General features: G+C 39.5%; 1 protein-coding gene across 7 annotated transcripts in view; it reads left to right on the top strand.

Annotated features, from left to right (window-relative positions):
• The window catches only part of LOC136886823 (zinc finger protein 567), a 232,683-nt gene that overhangs the window by 59,524 nt on the left and 147,045 nt on the right, over positions 1–26,114 (top strand). For 6 of the 7 annotated variants that reach the window (XM_068231005.1, XM_068231004.1, XM_068231000.1 and 3 more), the window contains 4 exons: positions 4,690–4,749; positions 7,494–7,571; positions 11,645–11,722; positions 20,003–20,080. In XM_068231005.1, the coding sequence (XP_068087106.1) occupies positions 4,690–4,749; positions 7,494–7,571; positions 11,645–11,722; positions 20,003–20,080 (294 nt within the window). The remainder of the gene's footprint in view (positions 1–4,689; positions 4,750–7,493; positions 7,572–11,644; positions 11,723–20,002; positions 20,081–26,114) is intronic. The other variant, XM_068231001.1, reaches the window with a different exon arrangement.

Genomic DNA, 26,114 nt, shown 5'->3' with positions numbered 1-26,114 from the left:
TAACATGTTGCAAGTGTTGTCCTTGCTTTTCGGGAATTTTTAAGAAAAAGCACTGGGATCATGCTACTGCTTGCTGTACTCGAATTTGCTTTCAGCAGAAAATCATTAATGAGAATAGGGTTAAAGAGAGGTCATCAGATGATGACTTAGTGGTCCATTTTGAGAGACCAAGGTTAGCGAGTAGTCGCGCCAGTATACATGATTCAGAAGTCAATGTAGTTGCAATTGAAGACACAGCAACAGTACAAACACCCAGTAGCTTGAGATATAAAGAGAAAGGTAGAGTTTAAAGATAATAATGCCACACAGGGGAGACATTCCACATCCAGGGAAACTGTAAGCAAACACGAGTGTCTGACAGAAGTGTTTGCGTCAAGAGGACGCAAAGCACTTCTTCCCAGGCGGGGGAGGTGTCGTGAACGGCGGCTCACGACGCGCCTTCCGCGTATTAACGAGAGAGCGAACGGGTTCGAATGGGATTCGAATCCGCGAACTCCAGGGTAGAAAGCCTGTGATTTAAAAGTAGCAGGCATATGAACGCATGTATATATGAAGGGAAATGATAGGAGAGTTTGTGTATATTCATAACTCATAATTCATAAATGACAGTAATAATAATAAGAGAAATAACAGAATATTTTAAAGAAGGATTTAGAATATTCGATGTTGCTTTGGGAGCTCGTAAGCCAAGAGCTTTGTGTCTTAATATTGTGAAACATTGTGTAAGTTAAAATACGCACTTCTTTTGGGTTAGAAATATACAGAGTCACGTGTAAGAGACGTAGAAACAGCTTCCAAATGTTCTAGAACAATGTGTGTAATGCAACGTGACAGGGTGGTTCCGTGCGCAACAACCAATCGGAGAACAGTGCAGTTGTGACGTGAACTAGTGACTTGTGGTGGTGGTATATGAATCAGTAGGATTATTCGAGAAAGAATAGAAGAAACTATAAGACTTGGTAACTTGTCAACAACAGGGCTTTTTGACTGTGATCCCTCGAAGAAGGCTTTTTGACTCACGACACTGGACGACGGTAGGCAGTATCGCGCAGAAGAGTGAATAGTTAATCAGGGAGAACTGTTGGAGTACTGGTAGAATTAGCATTCAGTCGCAGACGCAGTAGAGTGATAGTAAGATAGAGGGGTATCAGGCTCTTGAACTGAGTGTGACTTGTTGCTGAACAATCACGATTCTCCACACCGATTGTCAAAGTAGGTGTTGGAATATCAGCTTATAGACTAGCAGCTTAATTGTAATTGGGATAATTCACGTCGCCGCGAAGATTAACGAGTTCCAGGGATACCTACGCAGAAGAGGAGAAGACAAGAAGAGAAGAGTGAAGACGTCAGCTGTACAAGAATCAGCTATACTCCGTAGTTAAGTATTCAACAGTAAATATATGCATTATAAGTATTCTTGTGTGTACTAGGAACAAGACTTAAAGACATTCTCATAGATCTGAAGTTGAGAAGGGATTGAGAGTAAATGGTGTCAGAGATTTTATATTGTATGTATTATTGTATATATTGATGTGTGAATATTCTGGGTGTAGAATATAATTAGTGTTTAAACTTTGCCAATCTGACTATACGCTCCCAGAACTCCGAACCCAAGTCCTCAGCCTGTTGTACATCCCTTAGGGTCACGACAATTCTTAGGGCCCGGGCCCGTGCCCTGTGCATTGTTTGTTAATTAATCTGTGTGACTATTGTTTTAGGTTAAAGGTGTATTTATTATGATGTATATCACTTTTGAGGTTTTATATGTTTCTTTGTGCAATGCCTTCATAGATACAACTCCTAGGAAGCGCAGTGCAATTGTAGTATTGTCTCAGAATACTTCCCTGACACAAAGAAAGTTAGATACTAAATTTGGTGTCTGTGTAGGCTCTATAAATAGAATTGTTCATTAGCACAAACTGACTTGCTCAGTTTCGCTGAAGAAAAAGCGAAACTGACAAAGGAAAAAGAAAATGAAGCCAGATGATGAAAGTGTTCTCCTCAGAAGAGGCATATCAAACCGCTGTCTGTGGACGTGGCTCACAAATTGGGGGAAACACGTGGCGAGGGAATCTACAAGTTTCTTATGTTCATAGTAGACGTTTTCCAGGTGGAAGGAAAACCCACACGTCTGTTTTTTTTATTTTGAAATTTTGTTTAAAGATGGCCTTCTAAGAGGAGATACTTAGATAGCTCCTCAATTCTAATCACGTAGGCTGAGTGGACCTCGAACCAGCCCAGGTTCAGGTAAAAGTCCCTGACCTGGATGGGAATCAAACCCGGGCCTCCAGGTAAGAGGCAGGCACACTACCCCTACACCAGAGCAGACAGCAAAAAGTTGCATCATCTATTCGGAGAAGAAGATAAGGAAAGAGATGTGGAAATTACACAGGCATCACGCTGTTGTCACACGCACTGAACCTGCTGGAAAAGATCACAGAAATGAGACTTAGGAAGATAGTGGAACCTTCGCTTAAGGAAGAACAACACGGGTTCAGGAAGGGTCAAAGTACTGTGGATCTTATCTTTGTAGTAAAAAAGCTGATATTAAAGTGCTGGGAATATGGAAAAAATCTTGTGATTGCATTTGTGGACATTGAAAAAGCATATGATAGTGTTCCTTGAAACAGGATATGGGAATGTCTGGAAGACCTAAAGGAGCCAACGTACTTAATTGATAAAGTCAAGATGCTATACCAGAAGTGCTACAGCTGTGCCCGGATAGGCAACGGACAATCAAAATGATTTGAAACAAACAGAGGTGTCCAACAAGTGCTCTGTCACCACTCCTGTTCGTAATTGTAATGGACAAGGTCATCAAATCTATCAAGAATATGGACAGTAAACCAAACGCCCTGGTATTTGCTGATGATGTGCTTTAATGGGGAGAGACAGAGGCTGAAGTTCAGAAGAAACTAACGAATGGAACAGTACATTCAAAAATTTTGTACTGAAGATGAGCAAAACAAAGACAGTGGAAATTACCATCAACAGGGAAGGAACAAGCTCAAACATATTTCTGGAAGGAGTGAAAATCAAATCAGTTCCCAACTTCAAGTACCTGGGAAGCACATTTTGGAAAGAAAACACTGTCAGGCAGGAAATACTCAGCAGGACACAGAAGGCATCAAACTTCTACAGTCAAGTCAGAAATCTTCTCTGGACTGCAAAATACCACAAAAAGCTCAAACAATCACGCACCACACTTACTTTGTACCAATCCTCACGTATGGATTAGAGACATGTACCATACTAAACAAAGAATTCAGCAGAAATCAAGCAACTGAAATGAGAGTCATTAAAACTATGAACCAAACTACCAGAAAGGTTAAGATCAGAAATGAAGTGAATAGGAAAGTAGCTGGTTTTTACAATTGGCTTAGCGTCGCACCGACTCAGATAGGTCTCATGGCGACGATGGGATAGGAAAAGCCTAGGAGTGGGAAGGAAGCAGCCATAGCCTTAACTGAGGTAAAGCCGCAGCATTTGCCTGGTGTAAAAATGGGATACCACGGAAAACCATTTTAAGGGCTGCCAACAGTGGGACTCGAATCCACTATCTTCTTGATGCTCACAGATGCGCGCCCCTAACGGCACGGCCAACTCACCCGGTAAGTAGCTGATATCGATTTTACTATTACCAGTGTCATAAAGAAATGCTGACTTCAGCGATATGGGCACATATAAGAAAGACCTGCCAGAAAATATTTTGACCTTAATCTCATAGGAAGAAGACCACAGGGAAGACCAAGAAAACGCTGGATAGGGACTGTATGGTAAGATCAGATGTGGCGGAGAGAGGACACAAATGGAGGATGTACTGGAACAGAAGATGTATGAAGACAGAAGGAGATGGCGAGCACTTGTACACTGGAGAAACTGGAGTTGGGAAATGATGATGGTGTGACAATGTGACGTGGTGTGGCTCTGTGCCTCGAACGTTTCAGCCATGTCACATACTCAAGAATTATTAGGAGTGTACAGCTTCTCCAAACAACCACAACTATCAGACAGAAATAATGTTTGTAACATACGAACCAGATATTTAACGTATATTAAACTTTTAGGTTACTGTAAAATGCAAATTTCTCATCAATAAATTACAAACCATTCAAAATGATTTTTTCCATATTCCCAGCACTTTTCTGTCAGCTTTTTTACTACGAAGATAAGATCCATAGTACTTTGACCCTTCCTGAACACGTGTTGTTCTTCCTTAAGCGAAGGTTCCACTATCTTTCTAAGTTTCATTTCTGTGATCTTTTCTAGCAGGTTCAGTGTGTGTGACAACGGCGTGATGCCTGTGTAATTTCCACATCTCTTTCCTTATCTTCTTTTCCGAATAGATGATGCAACTTTTTGCTGTCTGCTCTGGTGACCCTTTCTAAACCAAGGAATGTCATCGCCATTTCCTTTCCACATTCCCATTGCTTTTTCATAATCTGTCCCATAAAGAAGCTGAGGTCTAGAGTTGCAAGTCTTACTGCACTTATTCTATTTGTCTTCCCACCTTTCTTTTGAATCATTCTACTGTATATTATGTAAGAAGACACAGGATTTTCTTCTCTTCCTTCTTAGTTTCTTTTGTTATGCTTCAGTAGTGGTTAATATCATATACTTGTTTAAGTTAAGACTGTTTTTGTATTTAGATTTGTTCAATTATAAAAGGTCATGTATTTTTGTTGATAGGTCGCATTGGAGACTGACTGTCCAGCCAATGGGAAAGCAGAAATAAACGATGAGGTGAAGGTAATTTGAAAGCACACTATTCCCAGTCATCACACTAGGATATATTATATATTCCCCTAAACGTAACTATTGTTCTACACTAGTATTTCCCAAAGTTCTTGTGTGAGGTACTACCTCTCCTGTTCTATTTATTTTTAGGTATCACCAGTACCTAAATTCTAAAGATAATGAGGAAAAACAAATTTTTGAAGACAATCAGATTCTAAATAGTAATTTATTCTAAGTAAATACAGTCTGTGAAAATTATGTGGAACAAGATATTTTTTTATAATTTGCCCAATAGTTGTCAACAGTAAGCTACATACATTGCCTATTCTTAGAGCCTGTGCAAGTGCATTGTTTGGTAATTAATATGTGTGACTATTGTTTTAGGTTGAACGTGTATTTATTATGATGCATTTCACTTTTGAGGTTTTTAAGTTTCTTTGTGCAATGCCTTCAATAGATATAATTCCCAGGAAGCGTAGCGCGATTATAGTATTGTCTCAGAATACTTCCATGACACAAAGAAAGTTAGCTACTAAATTTGATGTCTGTGTAGGCACTATAAACAGAATTATTCATTGGCACAAACTGACTTCCTCAGTTTCACTGATGAAAAGGGGGAAAGGGAAAAGAAAACAACGCCAAATGATGAACATTTTTTCCTCAGAAGAGGCAGATCAAACTGCAGGCTATCGACGTGGCTCGTGAATTGGGGGAAAGGCGAGGCGAGTAAATCTGCTTGTTTCTCATGTGTGTAGTAGACTTCTATCAGCTAGAAGGAAAGCCCACAAACCTGTTAAAAAAAAAGAAAAGAAAAACTAGGCGTTCCAACAGGAGACATTTGCTGGAAACATCGCTTGTGGGCATAGCCATCAGGATTGGACAATGGAACACTGAAAGAAAGTTCTGTTCCCTGACAAGAGTTACTTTGAAGTGCAGGGGCAGAGGGTTCGATATGTGCGCGGAGGAAAGAATGAACCAGCAACTTCAGCTTATTTGCAACAGACTGGAAAATACTCTGTGAAGATGTTGTTTTGGGGGTGTTTAAGATGAGTACAAAGCAGTTCAGATGAGCTACCACTTTTGAGAAGTTTCCTATAAATCAAAAGTTCTCTGATTTATTTTAAACAAATCACTTACAGCAATATACAGTACATGATAGAACCTACAAAAAAAAAAAAAAAAAAAAAAAAAAGTACAATTAATATATACAATGAGAGGAGCATGAAATAGGAACACGTAACATCACCTTCACATTTATTTTTGTCTCCCTTTAACTGTCTTGGCTTCGTCATTGGATCAGTGATAGTGTGTCGGTGTCCAGATTCCAAAATAGCAAATTCTAACCAGGCAAGAGGTATAGGATGTTTGAAGGGCAGAGAAAAGTATTAGGCTTCTGTGTCGTACATTGCCGGTGTGTCGGTGTCTACCGGACAAAATTACTAAAAAAGACTTGGCCATAGATTGTCCAGCAGAGATCTGCGTCAGCTTGCATTTGGGAGATCGTGGGTTTGAACCCCATTGTTGGCAGCAGATGGTTTTATGTGGTTTCCCATTTTCACAAGGCTGTACCCTAATTAAGGCCACGATCGCTTCCTTCCCACACGTAAGAAAACCAAACCAAACCACATGGCACTACAGCCCTTGAAGGGCCTTGGCCTACCAAGCGACCGCTGCTCAGCCCGAAGGCCTGCAGATTACGAGGTGTCGTGTGGTCAGCACGACGAATCCTCTTGGCCGTTCTTCTTGGCTTTCTAGACCGGGGCCGCTATCTCACCGCCAGATAGCTCCTCAATTCTAATCACGTAAGCTGAGTGGACCTCGAACCAGCCCTCAGGTCCAGGTAAAAATCCCTGACCTGGCCGGGAATCTAACCCGGGCCCTCCAGGTAAGAGGCAGGCATGCTACCCCTACACCACGGGGTCGGCCCTTCCCACACCTAGTCCTTTCCTATCTCATTGTCGCCTTAAGAACTGTATGTGTCTGTACGACGTAAAGCTTATTATAAAAAATAAGAGATCCCTTTCTCTGCCATCTGGTGTAGTAAAACGGCATGCTAAAATTGACTTGCAGGCAGTCTGAGTGGCACCAGATAAACTTCCCTTACATAGTAGCTGAGGCCATATGATCTTTTGTTAGGAAAATTTTACTATGTAATTTTAGGTTTGGTTATTATTCTTAAGTTGGCAACAAAACAAATAAACAGAGTTCCACGATGGAGTTTGTGTTCATGTTACTTTTTCTCTTCTTCTTCACCTGTCTTTATCCAGCTTTCTCCTTATCCGACAACTTGCACATGAAGACTGAAGATCCATCAAGATGAGCCCGCGGACAGTGTTGAAGCTCGCCCTCCTGATGAAGTTGGGAAGTAAATACAAGTTTATTGGGGCTGAGAAGAAATGGATGTAGACAAACTAGTATTGATGAGACAAGATCCTATGCAAAGATGACTATATCATGATATGGATATGACCCTTGTCCTCTTATGTTTTCATGTTGTCCTTTTCTGCTCTTGCTATTGCTCCTTCTTACTGCACTGAACTGTCTTTTTGTTTTTCTATTATAATGAAATGCTATTAAGAAAATGATGAAGTCTCTCGTCTGTTAAAGCACATTCCCATCCAGCATAGTTGGTCCGTTACTGGACGTTATAAATTTTATGTTAAGCATCAGGGTCTTTCTGGCATTCAGTGTCATAACTTGCACATCCTTGAACATCTAGATATGTTATAATTTTTATTTCCCTCATTTCTGTTTAGGACAAAGAAACTGAAGAAGAGCAGAACCTATCTCCTGATCTCAAGATGGATTTAGAGAAAGCTGAGGAACCTTCCCAGGTAGTACATTTAATCAACTTCGTATATACTGTTAGTTGTACTGACCTTGCCTGCAGGCAGATCATTCAAAAGAAAGAAAAGGAAAATGCCGGGCTGAGTGGCTCAGACAGTTGAGGCGCTGGCCTTCTGACCCCATCTTGGCAGGTTTGATCCTGGCTCAGTCCGGTGGTATTTGAAGGCGCTCAGATACTTCAGCCCTGTGTTTGTAGATTTACCGGCATGTAAAAGAACACGTGCGGGACTAAATTCTTGCACCTCGGCATCTACGAAAACCGTAAAAGTAGTTAGTGGGGTGTAAAGCAAATAACATTATTATTATTATTATTTATTAGAAAAAAGAAAATTGAAATATGGCTATTGCAAAGTTTTACAAATTTGACTCAAAATGCAAAACTATTTACCTTTAAGCTAAATCACAAAATAATTGACGAAATTATGTGGAATCACTATTTGATCCAAGAAGCATAATGAAATGTTATTAAGAAAATGATGAAGTCTCTCGTCTGTTAAAGCACATTCCCATCCAGTATAGTTGGTCCGTTACTGGACATTATAAATTTTCCAGCTAACTCAAACCTGGTTGCCAGCGTTTTGCCCCATTGTGCTAAGTTGGGCTCATCAGTTAGTAGCACACCTACTAAAAGAAAAAAAAAAAAAAAAAAAAAAATTATGATGTTCAATAACAGGCCAACTATATTGGTATTATAAATTTACTCATTCGGGACAAATATTATATCAAATTCCCATGCTACGAGAACTTTCAAAACATCAGGATATCTTGAACCTTCAGACAGTGTTTAGAGATCTACTTCATAGCTCAAGTAGAGCAGGAAAAATATATTGATGTGATTTCCATTCCTCTTTCTCTGAAATCAGAATTTGGGCATTTTATGGAAGCTGCAGGGACGGTTTTCTGGATTGTAGTCAGCAATGTTGACAGCGAGAGGTCATTTTCAACGTTATGTAATGCGTAGTAGAGTCATTACGTTCGTGGACTGGCCGTCTAGAGCCTCTGTGATGCACTTCAGCGGAGAGCCTGCACGACAGGATGGTGCCATGACAGTTCTTTGCTAGTTTCAGCAAGAGGCAGTTATTTTAGTTATTTAGTAGTAAAATTTAAAGGCAGATATTGTGTTGACAGTGTTCATGATAATATTTTTTGTTTTCAAAGTTTCGTTTCTCTTAAAATTTTAAATTAAAACTATAAACATACGTAAAATCACTTATCCTTTTCCCACCTTAAAACATGTTTGTTGATTTTTTCCTATAACCTTTTCACCGCAGAACTTCGATGACCAGGCGAACCCTCTGGGCCAGTTATTATTATTATTTTTTTTTTTTTAAGGAAGAAGCACTTTTACAGATAAATTTTTATTGATACTATTAATGGAATGTGTATTGTTTCCTTAGCCCTGCAGCCCAATATGGGGTTGGAATGAAGTGAGATTGTCTGTGGCTTATGAATAGGAACTGTCCTGGCATTCGCTTGGAAGTGGAAAAGGGAAACCACAAAAAAGAAATCTCAGGACAGCTGACAGTGGGGTTGGAACCTACTTGGCTGCCGAATGCAAAGCTTGGCTCCATAGCCGTTGCATGTTAACATGCACGGCTACTCTGCTCAGTTATATTACTGAACTATAATAAAAAATTGTTGATCCAAGAACGGGTATTATCAAAATCATTTACATTTTGGGAGGGGAGAAATGTATTTATTTGTTGAGGGGATGACATTTCCGCATGTGATTCATCATTACTACTTTGTCTCGCACTTTCTTGTAGTTCATTATTGCCCCCTATATATTCACCATCTTCATTATCAAAATATAGCTCTCCAGAATCACTATTTGTGAGGAAACATTCCATTTCTTCATCAACAAGAGATGAATTTACATATATTTCAAGACGCCATGATGGCTACATATTAGCGGGAAAGATGTTCCACTCCAACGAAGCTGAAATAACATCAGATCGCTTTCAAAACACGTGAAATGGAACGGTATATCTACCGTACGGAACTTCTTTGAGCATTTCGATGGAATTTCAAAGCATGACCCTATATCCTGTTCATTTATGAGTTCGTTGAAGCACACACTGCACCAAAACTGCGGATGAGGCAGGGCGTTGAATGTGTTAAAAATACTTTTTTTTGAGATGAGCCTGGACAAGGAAAATATTACTTTCAAAAATCTTTCTGCCATACGTGTTCTGGACAGGCACCAGCACATGTGCTTGTTAGGTGTTTCTTGAGTATGTTTTCCCATTATTTGTCACAAAAGAATGTTTAAACTAAAATATTTTGAAATGGCTTGTAATTAATTCTGTGGGGAAGAAGTAATAAAAAAATGACAAAATACTGCACACATTAAAGAAACATTTTTAAACTGCTGTTCTCCATGGAGAAGCAGAGGTAGACATCATATTTTACACAGCAAATTTTGGTTCTGCTTTTGCATAGACAAATTCTAGACAAGTTCTAGGGAACTGTGAAAAGTTGACTACCAGACATCACAAGAATCGTTATCATCAATGTTACGACTTTGAGTGGCAAGGTAAAGAACTGATAGAGTATATGGAGAAGAAAGACATAGGAATGATGGGAATAAGTGAGACAAAATGGAAGGGGAAAGGTCAAAAAGAATTGAAGGAAGGGTATAGGTTATATTCAAGTGGAGGAATGATGGCAACAAATGGTGTTATATTGAGAGGAGACCTAGCACAGTATGTGGAAAAAATTGACCAGATCAGTGACAGGATAATTAAAGTTAGACTTGGACTTAAGTGTGGAATCGAGGATTTTATACAGGTTTATGCACCCCAGTCGGAGAATGCAGATGAATGTTTAGAAGAGTTTCTAGAAAGGACTTAAAGCAATATACAGTAGATGATAGAAGCTCAGTAATGGAAAGGAACAAAAAAGAAGGGTACAATTAGTATATGCAATAAGAGGAGCATGAAATAGGAACACATAACACCAACTTCACATTTATGTTTGTCTCCCGTTAACTGTCTTGGCTTCATCATTGGATCAGTGATTCTGTGTCGGTGTCCAGATTCCAAGATAGCAAATTCTAACCAGGCAAGAGGTATAGGATGTTTGAAGGGCGGAGGGAAGTCCATTAGGCTTTTGTTTCGAACATTGCCATTGTGTCGGTGTCTACCGGACAAAATTATTAAAAAAGACTTGGCCCATAGATTGTCCGGCAGAGATCTGCGTCAGCTTTCATTTGGGAGATCGTGGGTTCAAACCCCATGGTTGGCAGCAGATGGTTTTATGTGGTTTCCCATTTTCACAAGGCTGTACCTTAATTAAGGCCACGATCACTTCCTTCCCACACCTAGTCCTTTCCTATCCCATTGTCACCTTAAGAACTATGTGTCCGTATGACGTAAAGCTTATTATTAAAAAATAAGGGATCCCTTTCTCTGCCATCTGGTGTAGTAAAACTGCATGCCAAAATTGACTTGCATGCAGTCTAAGTGGCACCAAATAAAATGCCCTTACATGGTTGCTGAGGCCATATGATTCTTCGTTAGGAAAATTTTACTGTGTAATTTTAGGTTAGATTAATTATTATTCTTGAGTTGGCAACAAAACAAATAAACAGTTTCATGATGGAGTTTGTGTTCATGTTACTTTTCTCTTTTTCTTCACCTCTCTTTATCCAGCTTTCTCATTATCCGACACCTTGACATGTGAAGACTGAAGATTCATCATGATTAGCCCTCGGAAAGTGTTAAAGTGGGAAGTAGAGACAAGTTCATTGGGGCTGAGAAGAAATGGATGTAGACAAACTGGTATTGAAGAGACAAGATCCTATGTGAAGATGACTGTATCATGGTGTGGATATGAGCCTTGCTCTCTTGTGTTTTCATGTTGTCCGTTTCTGCTCTTGCTATTGCTCCTTCTTCCTGCACTGATCTGTCTTTTTATTCTTCCTATTGTGTGTCCCTTTCTGTTTATGATAAGATTGTAATGTTAAGCATCAGGGTCTTTCTGGCATTGAGTGTCATAACTTGCACATCCTTGAACATCTAGATATGTTATAATTTTTATATCCCTCATTTCTGTTTAGGACAAAGAAACTGAAGAAGAGCAGAACCTATCTCCTGATTTCAAGATGGATTTAGAGAAAACTGAGGAACCTTCCCAGGTAATACATTTAATCAACTTCTTATATACTGTTAGTTGTACTGACCTTGGCTGCAGGCAGAGCTTCGAAAAGAAAGAAAAAGAAAATGCCAGGCTGAGTGGCTCAGATGGTTGAGGCGCTGGCCTTCTGACTCCAACTTGGCAGGTTCGATCCTGGCTCAGTCCGGTTGTATTTGAAAGTGCTCAAATACTTCAGCCATGTGTTTGTAGATTTACTGGCGTGTAAAAGAACACGTGCAGGACTAAATTCCCACACCTCGTCATCCACGAAAACCGTAAAAGTAGTTTGTGGGATGTAAAGCAAATGACATTATTATTTATTAGGAGAAAGAAAATTGAAATATGACTATCCATAGAGGCAAAGTTGTACACATTTTTTACAAGTTTTACAAGTTTTTGCAAAGTTTTACAAATTTGATTCAAAATACGAAACTTTTTACCTTTAAGCAAAATCACCAAATAATTGATGAAATTATGCGGAATCACTGTTTGATCTAAGAAGTATAATGAAATGTGATTTAGAAAATTATGAAGTCTCTTGTCTATTAAAACAAATTCCCGTCTAATATAGTTGGTCTGTTATTGGACATTGTAAATTTTCCTGCTAACTTATTCCTGGTTGCCAGCGTTTCGCTCCAGTGTGCTAAGTTGGGCCCATCAGTTGGTAAACAACACACCTACTAAAAGAAAAAAAAAGTGATGTCCAATAACGGATCAACTGTACTGGTATTATAAATTTACTCATTCGGGACAAATATGTCAAATTCCCATGCTACGAGAATTTTCAAAACATCAGGATATCTTGAACCTTCAGACAGTGTTTAGAGATCTACTTCATAGCTTATGTAGAGAAGTTAAAGATATTGATGGGATTTCCATTCCCGTTTCCCTGAAATCAGAATACGGGCATTTTGTGGAAGCTGCAGGGATGGTTTTCTGGATTGTAGTCAGCAATGTTGGTAGTGAGAGGTCATTTCCAATGTTATGTAATGCGTAGTAGAGTCATTACGTTCGTGGACTGGCCGCCTAGTGCCTCTGTGATGCACTTCAACGGAGAGTTTGCACGACAGGTTGGTGCCATGGCAGTTCTTTGGTAGTTATAGCAAGAGGCAGTTGCGTACATACAGTATAAGGAGAATTATGGTCTCGGTTGTGAAGGGTAGTTGAATGTCGGCGGCAGAACTTGAGAATGTGGTAGTTAGAGCAATGGACACATTTCAAGTTCTGCCAAAAATTAGGCAAATCTGCTAGCGAAACATTTGAGATGATCAAGTCGAATTCGCCCGGGTCACCATGAAGGGAAAAAGATCCAAAAAGTCAGATCGAAAGACTATGCGATCCTTGAACATTTACCACCAGTCCGCGAACGTATTGACTGTAGTAGTATAATGCCTGCCAGCAAAACGGCTCAGACTCCCAGTAATATGGAACTCGTGGTATGAAAATGAAAATCCACAGCCTGTTTCCAGTCATTTGACTGTTTCAGGTATGGAATGACCGAAGCTCCATCTGGCGGTGAGGATAGAAATTGCGTCGGCTGCCGAAGCCTGTCGCACTTCTCTGGGGCGATGATTAATGAATGACAGATGAAATTATATCGGAAAGTGTTGCTGGAAAGAAAGATAACATGGAAAACCTGAGTACCCGGAGAAAAACCTGACCTGCCTGCGCTTTGTCCAGCACAAATCTTGCATGGAATGACTGGTATTTGAACTGCGAAAGGAACTCGTGTTATCTCTGTCTTTTGTTGACTGATGTGAAAATTCTGTACTTAAAATGACATCGATGCTGTGATATATGTAATAAGCGTTTTGAGCAGAATCACAACTATCTTGTTTCTTGTACGTATGTAAAAATAAAATGTGTTTTACTGCAAATGTGCTGTCAGCTACCTTTTCGTTTAGCTTTATTGCTGAAAAGTGGAAGTAAAATTTAGCGAAATTGTGGACGATTAAAATAAAAATAGCGAAAAGAGATACCAAAATAACTTTTAAAAATGATGCAATTAGGCAGAAATGTTCACCACAAACAGCTGCCTCTAGCTATCCACAATCCACACAAATGACTTCTACATTCTACTATGAAGTGAAAGTTGCAGGAGGATCTGACAAGCAAATGAATAAACAAAGCAAACGCTTCATGATGAATTTTATTAAGTTATTTTACTTTTTTATTTAGTAGTAAAATTTAAAAGCAGATATTGTATTGACAGTGTTCATAATATTCTTCGTTTTCAATGTTTTGTTTCTCTTAGAATTTAAAATTTAAGTTATAAACATAAGTAAAATCACTTATCCTTATCCCACCTTAAAACATGTTTGTTGATTATTTTCCTTTAACATTTTCACTGCTGAGCTTTGATGACCAGGTGAACCCCCTGGGCCAGCTTTTTTTTAAAGGAAGAGGCAATTTTAGAGTTAAAATTTTATTGATACTATTAATGGAATGCAAATTGTGTCCTTAGCCCCGCAGCACGGCTGGCAGTGGGGAACCCTCTGAACCAGGTTTTTTTTTTTTTTTAAGGAAGAAGCACTTTTACAGATAAATTTTTATTGATACTATTAATGGAATGCGTATTGTTTCCTTAGCCCTGCAGCCCAATATGGGGTTGGAATGAAGTGAGATTATATTTTACAGCATATTTTTACGGCCAGATGCCCTTCCTGATGCAAACCTCATTTGAGAAGATAATGAATATGAAATGAATGATAACTGGGTAAAGAAGTGGAGGGAATTGTCTGTGGCTTATGAATAGGAACTGTCCTGGCATTCGCTTGGGAGTGGAAAAAGGAAACCACAAAAAAGAAATCTCAGGACAGCTGACAGTGGGGTTGGAACCTACTCGCCTGCCAAATGCAAAGCTTGGCTCCATAGCCGTAGCATGTTAACACGCACGGCTACTCCGCTCAGTGATATTACTGAAGTATAATAAGAAAATTGTTGATCCAAGAACTGGTATTATCAAAATGATTAACATTTGGTGGGAAAAAGTATTTATCTGTGGAGGGGATGACAATTCCGCATGAGATTCATCATTACTACTTTGTCTCGCACTTTCTTATAGTTCATTATCGCCCCCTATATATTCGCCATCTTCATTATCAAAATATAGCTCTCCAGAATCACTATTTATGAGAAAACATTCCATTTCTTCGTCAACAAGAGATGAATTTATACTTCGAGACACCATGATGGCTACACGTTAGCGGAAGAGATGTTCCACTCCAACAAAGCTGAAATAACATCAGATCGCTTTCAAAACATGTGAAATGGAGCGGTATATCTACCGTACAGAACTTTTTTGAGCATTTCGATGGAATTTCAAAGCATGACCCTATATCATGTTCATTTATGAGATCGGTGAAGCACACACTGCACCAAAACGTATACATACGTGTTTGGCAGATGAGGCAGGGCATTCAAAACGTATATACAAATGTTTGGCGTTGAATGAGTTAAAAATATTTCTTTGACATGACCTGTACAAGAAAAACATTACTTTTAAAAATCTTTCTGCCGTACGTGTTCTGGACAGGCACCAGCACATGTGCTTGTTAGGTGTTTCTTGAGCATGTTTTCCCATTATTTGACACAAAAGAATGTTTAAACTAAAATATTTTGAAATGGCTTGTAATTAATTCTGTGGGGAGGAAGTAATAAAAAAATGACAAAATACTGCACACATTAAAGAAACATTTTTAAACTGCTGTTCTCCATGGAGAAGCAGAGGTAGACATCATATTTTACACAGCAAATTTTGGTTCTACTTTTGCATAGACAAATTATAGGCAAGTTCTACGGAACTGTGAGAAGTGGACTACCAGACATCACAAGAATCGTTATCATCAATGTTACGACTTTGAGTGGCAAGGTAAAGAACTGATAGAGTATATGGAGAAGAAAGACATAGGAATGATGGGAATAAGTGAGACAAAATGGAAGGGGAAAGGTCAAAAAGAATTGAAGGAAAGGTATAGGTTATATTCAAGTGGAGGAATGATGGCAACAATTGGTGTTATATTGAGAGGAGACCTAGCGCAGTATGTGGAAAAAATTGACCAGATCAGTGACAGGATAATTAAAGTTAGACTTGGACTTGAGAGTGGAAGAAATGATTTTACACAGGTTTATGCACCTCAATCGGGGAATGCAGATGAATGTTTAGAAGAGTTTATGAAAGGGCTTACAGCAATATACAGTACATAATAAAACCTCAGTAATGAAAAAAAAAAAAAAAAAAAAGGTACAATTAGTATATACAATGGGTGGTGTGAATAAAAATGAGCACGCGCTCTTTACTCACGAATTTAGAGCAGGCACTCGCAATAAGGTGAATTAAAACCGCCTGTCGGAAGCAGTCATTCACAACTGACCTGTGATCTTGAGCTCACACTCCAGTCGCTCGAGCAGCAAAGTGGGCGCTCCAGATTTCTGGTGAATAAAGATAAAGCAGGCACTCTTTCCGGTAAGTGCCTGCTCATGTTTCCTTGAGCTAACTCAGTAGGTGACTCCAAATGATAGTGTTAAGTTCACTAGCATTGCAGAGGTAATGGTGGTGGTTAATCGGAAAAGAAAATTATATAAACTTCGTAGAGAATCATCTCAACTTGATTACAGTGTGTTATAAAGGTCCAGTAAGGATTATACCGAAGAGCCTCCGTGGCTCAGACTGCAGCGCTCCGGCCTTTCACCTTTGGGTTCCGCGGTTCAAATCTCGGCCATTCCTTGTGGGATTTGTGCTGGACAAAGCGGAGGTGGGACAGGTTTTTCTCCGGGTACTCCAGTTTTTCCTGTCATCTTTCTTTCCAGCAACATTCTCCAATATGATTACATTTCATCTGTCAGTCATTAATCATTGCCCCTGAGGAGTGCGACAGGCTTTGTCAGCAGGCACGATTCCTATCCTCACCGCTTCATTCATTCCATTCCTGACCTGTTCAGATGACTGGAAACAGGCTGTGGATTTTCAAGGAGCATGTTGAATGGTTAGCGGAGCATTTCCTTGGGCACTCCAAAGAAACACGAGGTGGTGCACTAACAAATTAAGAAAAAAATGTAAATCTTCTTGTGTTATGTTGATGACCCTGGGTTTCAGAGTGGAGTTGAAGACATCTCGGAGAACTGTGTGAAAAACATTTTCGCAGGTTTTGACATAAACAGAAATGAAAGCAGATTGTTAGATAAAATGCCAACAAATGTTGTTTAGATGCAGGAAGCACGGGCTAAGTGGCAAGAACGTTTGAGCTTCCCTTATGCTGTCGGAACTGTAGACTGTACTCGTGTACAAATTCAGAAACCACATGTTCATGGGAATGACTACCATACATTTACAGAAAAGGCATCCCTAGCATTAATGTACAGCCCACTTGCAATGGAAAGGAAGAATTCAACCAGTGTAGATTTCTCACGACCTGACTCTGTCTATGACTCCCGAATTTGGAGGAGCTCCGATGTTTGCGGAGTTATGACGACGCCTCTGTAGGAAGTCGAAGGGATGACAACTTCTGCAGATCTTATAACTTGCTTATGTCACGCTGACACAGATAGGTCTTACGGCGACGGTGGGATAGGAATGGCGTAGGAGTGGAAGGCAAGCGGCCATGGCCTTAATTAAGGTACAATCCCAGCATTTGCCTAGTGTGAAAATGGGAAACCACGGAAAACTATATCCAAGGCTGCTGAAAGTGGGGATCGAATCCTCTATCTCCCGGGTGTAAGCTCACAGCTGCGCGCCCTTAACCGCACGGCCAACTCATCCGGTCCTGCAGATCTGGCTCCTTGAAAATTTCATTCAGTTGTCAATATATTATTTTCATCATAATCAATGTTTATTACTTATGTTATAGGCCTACCATTTTCCTCAATTTATTAATGTCGTAATATTCAGGCTATGATTTCCTACCTTTCAGATGGCCGATGGTAGGATTATTCTCTCCCTTCATCAGATTCATCAGCCGCTTCTCCCATTATTTTAACGATATGCATTTGTTTCCCATACGCTTTAATTCTACTTTATGTTTCAGTCTTGTTTTCATGTTTTGTAATTTTTTACCAACAGTTGTTGGACGGAAATTCTTCTCCTTCTACCACTTTTTCCACCTCTGTGAGGTCCTGGGTGCGAATTGTGTCGCACATGGGGATTTGGTCCTGTTTTACGGCCGGATGCTCTGCCTGACGCCAACCCTAAATGGAGGGATGTAATCACTATTGTGTGTTTCTGTGATGGTTGGTAGCGTAGTGTGTTGTGCGAATATGAAGAAGAAAGTTTTGGGACAAACATAAACACCCAGTCTCCGGGCCAGAAGACTTAATCAGAGGCAATTAAAATCCCCGACCCAGCCGGGACCCTCTGAACCCAAGGCCTCAATGCTGACCATTCGCCAATCAGACAGTTGTTGGACGGAAATGGTTAAGTTAAATTTAGCAAGTACTTCACTCTGAACTGCATTTATTGCACTTGTTTTCTTGTGCTTCTTATTTGGTAACTGTGACTTTGAAAACATAATTGTATGTTCCCTTAAAATGGAGATAAAAGCGGACTAGATTTCCACACTGTCGTCTGCCATGTTAAGCATTGAACTACCCGGAAGTCATCGAAGTGTCATCGCAGTCTAAGGTGTTATATACATGGCATGTGCACGACATTGATCAGTGACACTGAGTGGCTGCTCCAGATACTGGAGTGTACGCTGTGCTTCCACTCTATATTTTTATTCACCTCAAATACGGAGTGGAAGCTCATTGGCAGGGAGACACTCAGGCACTCAGCAAGCACACGCTCACTTGCTTAGACTCATTTTTATTCACACCACCCAATGAGAGGAACAGGAAATAGGAACACATATACACCACCTTCACATTTATGTTTGTCTCCCTTTAACTGTCTTGACTTCGTCATTGGATCAGTGATAGTGTTTCGGTGTCCAGATTCCAAAATAGCAAATTCTAACGAGCCAAGTAGTATAGGATGTTTGAAGGGCGGAGAAAAGTATTAGGCTTCTGTGTCGTACATTGCCGGTGTGTCGGTGTCTACCGGACAAAATTATTAAAAAAGACTTGGCCATAGATTGTCCAGCAGAGATCCGTGTCAGCTTGCATTTGGGAGATAGTGGGTTCGAACTCCATTGTCGGCAGCCATGCTCATGGTTTTATGTGGTTTCCCATTTTCATAAGGCTGTACCTTAATTAAGGCCACGATCACTTCCTTCCCACACCTAGTCCTTTCCTATCCCATCGTCGCATTAAGAACTATGTGTCTGTACGACGTAAAGCTAATTATTAAAAAAATAAGAGATCCCTTTCTCTGCCATCTGGTATAGTAAAACGGCATGCACTGAGCTTGATAGCTGCAGTCGTTTAAGTGCAGCCAGTATCCAGTATGGAAAATTCTAAATTCCATGGAGGGAATTAGATATTTTTCAGCATATCCAGTATTTGGGAGATAGTAGGTTCGAACCCCACTGTCGCCAGCCCTGAAGATGGTTTTCCGTGGTTTCCCATTTTCACACCAGGCAAATGCTGGGGCTGTACCTTAAGGCCACGGCCTCTTCCTTCCCACTCCTAGCCCTTTCCTGTCCCATCTTCGCCATAAGACCTATCTGTGTCAGTGCGTCATAAAGAAAAAACATGCCAAAATTGACTTTCAGGCAGTCTAAATGGCACCAAATAAAATGCCTTTACAAGGTAGCTGAGCCCATATGATTTTTCGTTAGGAAAATTTGCTGTGTAATTTTAGGTTAGATTAATTATTATTCTTAAGTTGGCAACAAAACAAATAAACAGAGAGTTCCACGATGGAGTTTGGGTTCATGTTACTTTTCTCTTCTTCTCTTCTTCCTCTTCACCTGTCTATCCAGCTTTCTCCTTATCCGACAACTCGCACATGAAGACTGAAGATCCATCTGATGAGCCCTTGGAATGTGTTGAAGCTCGCCCTCCTGATGAAGTTGCGAAGTAGAAACAAGTTCATTGGGTCTGAGAAGAAATGGATGTATACAAACTGGTATTGATGAGACAAGATCCTGTGCGAAGAAGACTGTATCATGATATGAATATTACCCTTGCCCTGTTGTGTTTTCATGTTGTCTGTTTCTGCTCTTGCTATTTGCTCCTTCTTCCCGCACTGATCTGTCTTTTTGTTCTTCCTGTTGTGTGTCCCTTTCTGTTTATGATAAAATTTTGATGTTAAGCGGCAGGGTCTTTCAGGCATTGAGTGTAATAATGTGCACATCTTTGCACAACTAAATATATTATAATTTTTATTTCCCTCTTTTCTGTTTAGGATAAAGAAACTAAAGAAGAGCAGAACCTATCTCCTGATCTCAAGATGGATTTAGAGAAAGCTGAAGAACCATCCCAGGTAATACATTTAATCAACTTCGTATATACTGTTAGTTGTACTGACCATAGCTGCAGGCAGAACTTCCAAAAGAAAGAAAAAAATTGCCCGGCTGAGTGGCTCAGATGGTTGAGGCGCTGGCCTTCTGACTCCAACTTGGCAGGTTCGATCCTGGCTCAGTCCGGTAGTTTTTGAAGGTACTCAAATACTTCAGCCATGTGTTTGTAGATTTACTGGCATATAAAAACTCCTGCGGGACTGAATTCTGGCACCTCGGCATCTACGAAAACCGTAAAAGTAGTTAGTGTGGCGTAAAGCAAATAACATTATTATTGTTGCCATTAATGCTTTCACGGCGTACTTATAGACATGATACTGTATAGGCTTTTGGGATTATGCCGTGTCAAGAAAATAAGGTGAAATTCTTAGCGTTTTGCAGAAAACTGTACTCTGCCTCCTCAGAAGAAATCTCGACTGACCACGAGAAAGGCTTCTTATACAATGAAACTTTGAAATTTGGACGTTATAATAAAAATGGAAATGGTATGTTCATTCACCACTAGATGGACCCCAGGTCGTGGCACAACGCCAGCGTTCTAAGCTGAAGCTAACCGAAACATCACAATCAGACTCGGCGGTTCACATAACGTGTTTGCGTAACATATGACATAGACAGGTGTATGATATAGACACAACCCTGGTTGCCAGCGTTTTGCCCCAGTGTGCTAAGTTGGGCTCATCAGTTGGTAAACAGAACACCTTCCAAAAGGAAAAAAGAATTATGATGTCCAATAACGGACCAACTATATTGATACTATAAATTTACTCATTCGGAACAAATGTTATATCAAATTCCCATCCTACGAGAACTTTCAAAACATCAAGATATCTTGAACCTTCAGACTGTGTTTAGAGATCTACTTCATAGCTCATGTAGAGGAGGTGAAGAAATTGATTGATTTCCATTCCCCTTTCTCTGAAATCAGAATACGGGCATTTTGTGGAAACTGCAGGGACGGTTTCCTGGATTGTAGTCAGCAACGTTGATAGCAAGAGGTCATTTTCAACGTTATGTAATGCGTAGTAGTCATTACGGTCGTGGACTGGCCGCCTAGTGCCTCTGTGATGAACTACAGCAGAGTGTTTGCACGACAGGATGGTGCCATGACAGTTCTTCGCTAGTCTCAGCAAGAGGTAGTTGCGTGCATACAGTATAAGGAGAACTATAGTCTCTGTTGTGAAGGGTAGTTGAATGTCAGCAGCGGAACTTGAGAATGTCATAGTTTGAACAACGGGCACATTTCAAGTTCTGCCAAAAATTAGGCAGATCTTCTAGCGAAACATTTGAGATGATCAAGTTGAATTCGCCCAGATAACCACAAACGTAAAACGATCCGAAAAGACAGGTCAAAAGATTATGCGATCCTTGCACATTTACCGTCAGTCCGCGAACGTATTGACTGTAGTAGTATAATGCCTGACAGAACAGCTCAGACTCCCAGTAGTATGGAACTTTAAGTATGAAAATGAAGATCCACAGCCTGTTTCCAGTCATTTGACTGCGTCAGGTATGGAATGAATGAAGCCTCCATCTGGCGGTGAGGATAGGAATTGAGCCGGCTGCCAAAGCCTGTCTCACTTCTCTGGGGCAATGATTAATGAATGACAGAGATGAAATGAATTGATATTGGAAAGTGTTGCTGGAATGAAAGATGACAAGGAAAACCTGAGTATCCGGTGAAAAACCTGTCCTGCCTGAGCTTTGTCCAACACAAATCTTGCATGGAGTGACTGGTATTTGAACTGAGAAAGGAACTCATGGTACCTCTGTCTTTTATTGACTGATGTGAAAATTCTATACTTAAAATAACAGGATACTTTTTTTTCTTTCCAAACATCCATGCTGTGATATATGTAATAAGCGTTTTGAGCAGGATCACAACTATCATGTTTCTTGTACATATCTATTATATATAAAATAAGAGTCTTGTCTGTACATTGCTTAGAATTTGAAAAGAATGGTATTTCTGTATCGATCATGTCCAGAGTAACAACGAAATGCACTTTTTACTTTTCTGTCTGTATATATGTACACACATCACGAGAAAATGGCTGGAGAGAATTTAATGAAAATCGATATGTGAATTCAGGGGATGAGCCACTACAATGTAGGCTATAAATCATTTTATCCATGCTGAGTGATATGTTAGTTTGGGGGAAGGCCTAAAATTTAATTCTCAAATGTTTATATTATTAGTTGTCCTATCGATAAATACTACATAACTAAAGTTATATAGAATTAAATTTCCTATTATTTATGTCATACATTGTTATTGTACCGGCTTTGATAACACAGATATTCATGAATTTGTATTTTTGTTGCCAAGTCCATATCAATGCCGAGCCACGAGAAAATGGGTCAACAGAATTTAATGCAAATCGGTATATAGAGTCGGGGAATAAGAAACTACAGTAAAACCTCGTTAATTCGAAGTCGTTGGGACTAAAAAATCGGACTTCGAATTACGTGATTTCGAATTAACCGCCAATTCGCAATTCAGAAGTACCAACCCTTGCCGCATTACAAAATATTCTATGGCCTGTTACTGCATGCAGTTAACCTTGATTCACAGTTTATACCCTTCAAATGCCATGAAAAAAGAACTATTCCCAAAATGTATCCAAGAAGGTGCATTTACAGTATTCAAGTAATTCACTCGGATATCTCACTGGCAAACATAACCTCACGTAACGAAAGAAAGGAAAAAAAAAAAAAAAAAAGCACGATTTAAAGTCGAGGAGAAATCTATGCGGGCTCCTATGTGCAAGTGCTTTATTAATTGGATTACTATACTTAATGCATTTTAGATGCCTTGTATTTACAAAGGAAGTACCCGATGCCCTTAAAATCGAACTTTTCTATGACTCTCTCCTTGTACGATTTCCCGCCAACGTCTTTCGTACTTCAGAAATGTAAACACTTGCCGCGTCACAAAGTATTCTAAGACCCATTAATACATGCAATCACCTCGATTCACAGTGTAAACCTTTCAAATGCCATGGAAAAAACTATTTCCGACATGTATCCAACAAGGTGCATTTACAATGTTCAAATAATGCACTTGGATAAATCACGGACAAACATAACCTCACGCAACGAAAGAAAAAAAAAATCACACAATCAAAGACGAGGATAAATTATGCCGGTCCCCCTGTGCAAATGCATTATTTTTTTGGATTTCTGTACTGTTCGCATTTTTATATGCTTTGTACTGGCATGGAAAGTGCCCGACGCCCTTGAAACATTGTGGTTTATCGAACTTTCCTGTGACGAGGGGATAAAGTTTCTCGCTTCCATCCCATGAGCATTGCAACGTACTACTATGACCCATTTAAAACCATAAGACCGTTTGGGCTTGCATTAAACTAAAGCAATGCAGTTTCACCGGCAATGACAATATTGTTCGGTGCCTACGCTTTTTCGTCAACTGTCGGCATCGCCAGTGTTCGCGGATTTTGTTTTTCCACACACTGCCTGTTGAGTGATATTACGGCGTTCATTAAAAGGTTGAATACAAAAGAATTCCGATTTCATTCAATTTAGCAATCATGAAGCGCACTGTAGACCCACCGAAGTGACTGTAAGTGCGGAAAGCTACCCTTCCACGTTAAGGAACGCGCGTTCTATTATGACGCTGAGCGGATAAATTTCGAGTAGAAATTACTCTGTAACATACTATTGTTTTAAAATGTAAAGGCATATTCGAATTAAAAGTCTGAATTTCGGTATTGGGGCCGACATTGTACTTCGAATTACGAAGTATCCGTATTTCGAATTAAACAATTTAAATAACATGCAAAACTGTATCTCATGTTTCCGGGTACGAGAGCTTCTTCAAATTAGGCGGGATTTTGAATTAACCGATTTCGAATTATCGAGGTTCTACAGTCTAAGTTATAAACAATTGTATTCGCTATGTATGAAATTGTAGTTTAGGAGAAGGCACCTAAAATTTAATTTTTAAATACCTATGTTATTGGTCCTATCGAAAAATACTATATAACAAAAGTTATAGAGAATACAATTTCCAACCATTTGTTTTAATCAATTTTACCGTACCGATTATGATAAGAGTGGTATTTCAGAATCGGAAGAAAACTAAGTGCAGGGGCCTACAATATTGAAAGCACATAACATTGATTAACAATAACATTACATTGATCATTGTTTGTGGTGATGTTCTTTGTCTCCTATGCTGCCGCTCAACCCCGATAGATGGGATTGCTGATGCGTACAGAGTATAACGGCCTGACTGAATATTGGCGGGAATAGCTGGGGAGTTAGAAAACTTTCTTCTTTAGCATGTCATTCCCCTGGTTCATACATTTTCTGGTTCCGTACTGCTGGTACGTAACTCGCTGGTTCATTTAAACATCATAGTATCCCAGCTGTTCGATCCTACTCTGATGCACTGTTTTGAATGAGCAGTGTGCACCCTTAAGGCAGAGGCTTAGTAGTAGTAGTAGTAGTAGTAGTATGTCCTGGTCTAGAATTACAGTTTAGGCATATTCCAATTTAGATCACCATAGTTCACTAAATAACTCAAAATTCAACCCTGAAAAGAGCTGTTTCTTAAAAGGAGCTTCCTCCTCTTCACTTTTATTAAATTCTTCATTCATTTTATTTAAAATTAGCAGTGAAGAGGGGGTTTCTCCTCTGGCTTGGAGGAAAAAATTGCCTCCAAGTCAGATAGATTTTTCCACCACCAGTGAAGTGAATTGAGATTTTCCAAATCATCGGGTACTCCTAGGAAACAGATTAGTAAAAGGGCATAGTTTTAGCCCTGGGGCTCTCCACTATTCGACCCCCCCCCCCCGAGAAAAGACTAAGAATGTTCACGGATCATGGCGATCTGCAGCCTGGTCATTCCAGCTCTGGAACTTTGGACTGTTAGATCAGCAGCGTAGTACTGTTTGTTAAAAGCGAGGAAATGTGTGGTTTTTCATTTGATCAAGTATTTCATGTGAAAGCGTTGCTTTTACTCGCGCCATTCCTTCTGGCGTCATTGTAATGACCTATGTTCATTTCAATTGGGAAAACCACTAATACAGTCTTTCTAAGGATGTAAAAAGTCAGGGAGAGTGTGCCATTATAATGAAAACTCCCAAACCTGATTGTGACTGATGGTAGGCTGATGAAAATTCTCTAACACAGTCTTCATATCAGAAAGGACGTTTGGCGATTTCTCCGTCACGTTTCTAGGGTAACTTTATGAGCTATGCAATTTAATACAGTCTTGCTCACAACGTGTACTCTACCTAACCTACAATTTTGTATACAATGTAGAATTCCGTAGCGAAACATGGGTACATCAGCTAGTGTAAAAATAGAATGTGTTTTACTGCAAATATGCTGTCATCTACCTTTTCGTTTAGCTTTATTGCTGAAAAGTGGAAGTAAAATTTAGCAAAATTATGGACGAAATAAAATAAAAGTAGCAAAAAAAGAAATACTGAAATAACTTTTAAAAATGATGCAATTAGGCAGAAATGTTCACCACAGACAGTTGCCTCTAGCTATCCACAATCCACACAAATGACTACAACATTCTACTATGCAGTGAAAGTTGCAGGAGGATCCGACAAGCAAATGAATAAACAAAGCAGACACTTTATGATGAACTTTTATAGTTATTTTACTTATTTATTTAGTAGTAAAATTTAAAGGCAGATATTGTATTGACAGTGTTCATGATATTATTCTTCGTTTTCAATGTTTTGTTTCTCTTAGAATTTAAAATTTAAGCTATAAACATAAATAAATTCACTTATCCTTATCCCACATTAAAACATGTTTGTTGATTTTTTCCTTTAACTTTTTCACTGCCGAGTTTTGATGACCAGGCGAACCCTCTGGGCCAGGATTTTTTTAAAGGAAGAAGCACTTTTGGAGATAAATTTTTATTGATACTATTAATGGAATACGTATCGTCCCCTTAGCCCTGCCGCCCAATACGGGGTCAGGGATGAAGTGAGATTATATTTTGCAGCATAT

The sequence above is a fragment of the Anabrus simplex genome, chromosome X (genome assembly GCF_040414725.1).
Source record: "Anabrus simplex isolate iqAnaSimp1 chromosome X, ASM4041472v1, whole genome shotgun sequence".
In the NCBI taxonomy this organism is placed as follows: Eukaryota; Metazoa; Arthropoda; class Insecta; order Orthoptera; family Tettigoniidae; genus Anabrus; species Anabrus simplex.
This window is presented reverse-complemented; position numbering and strand designations above follow the sequence as displayed.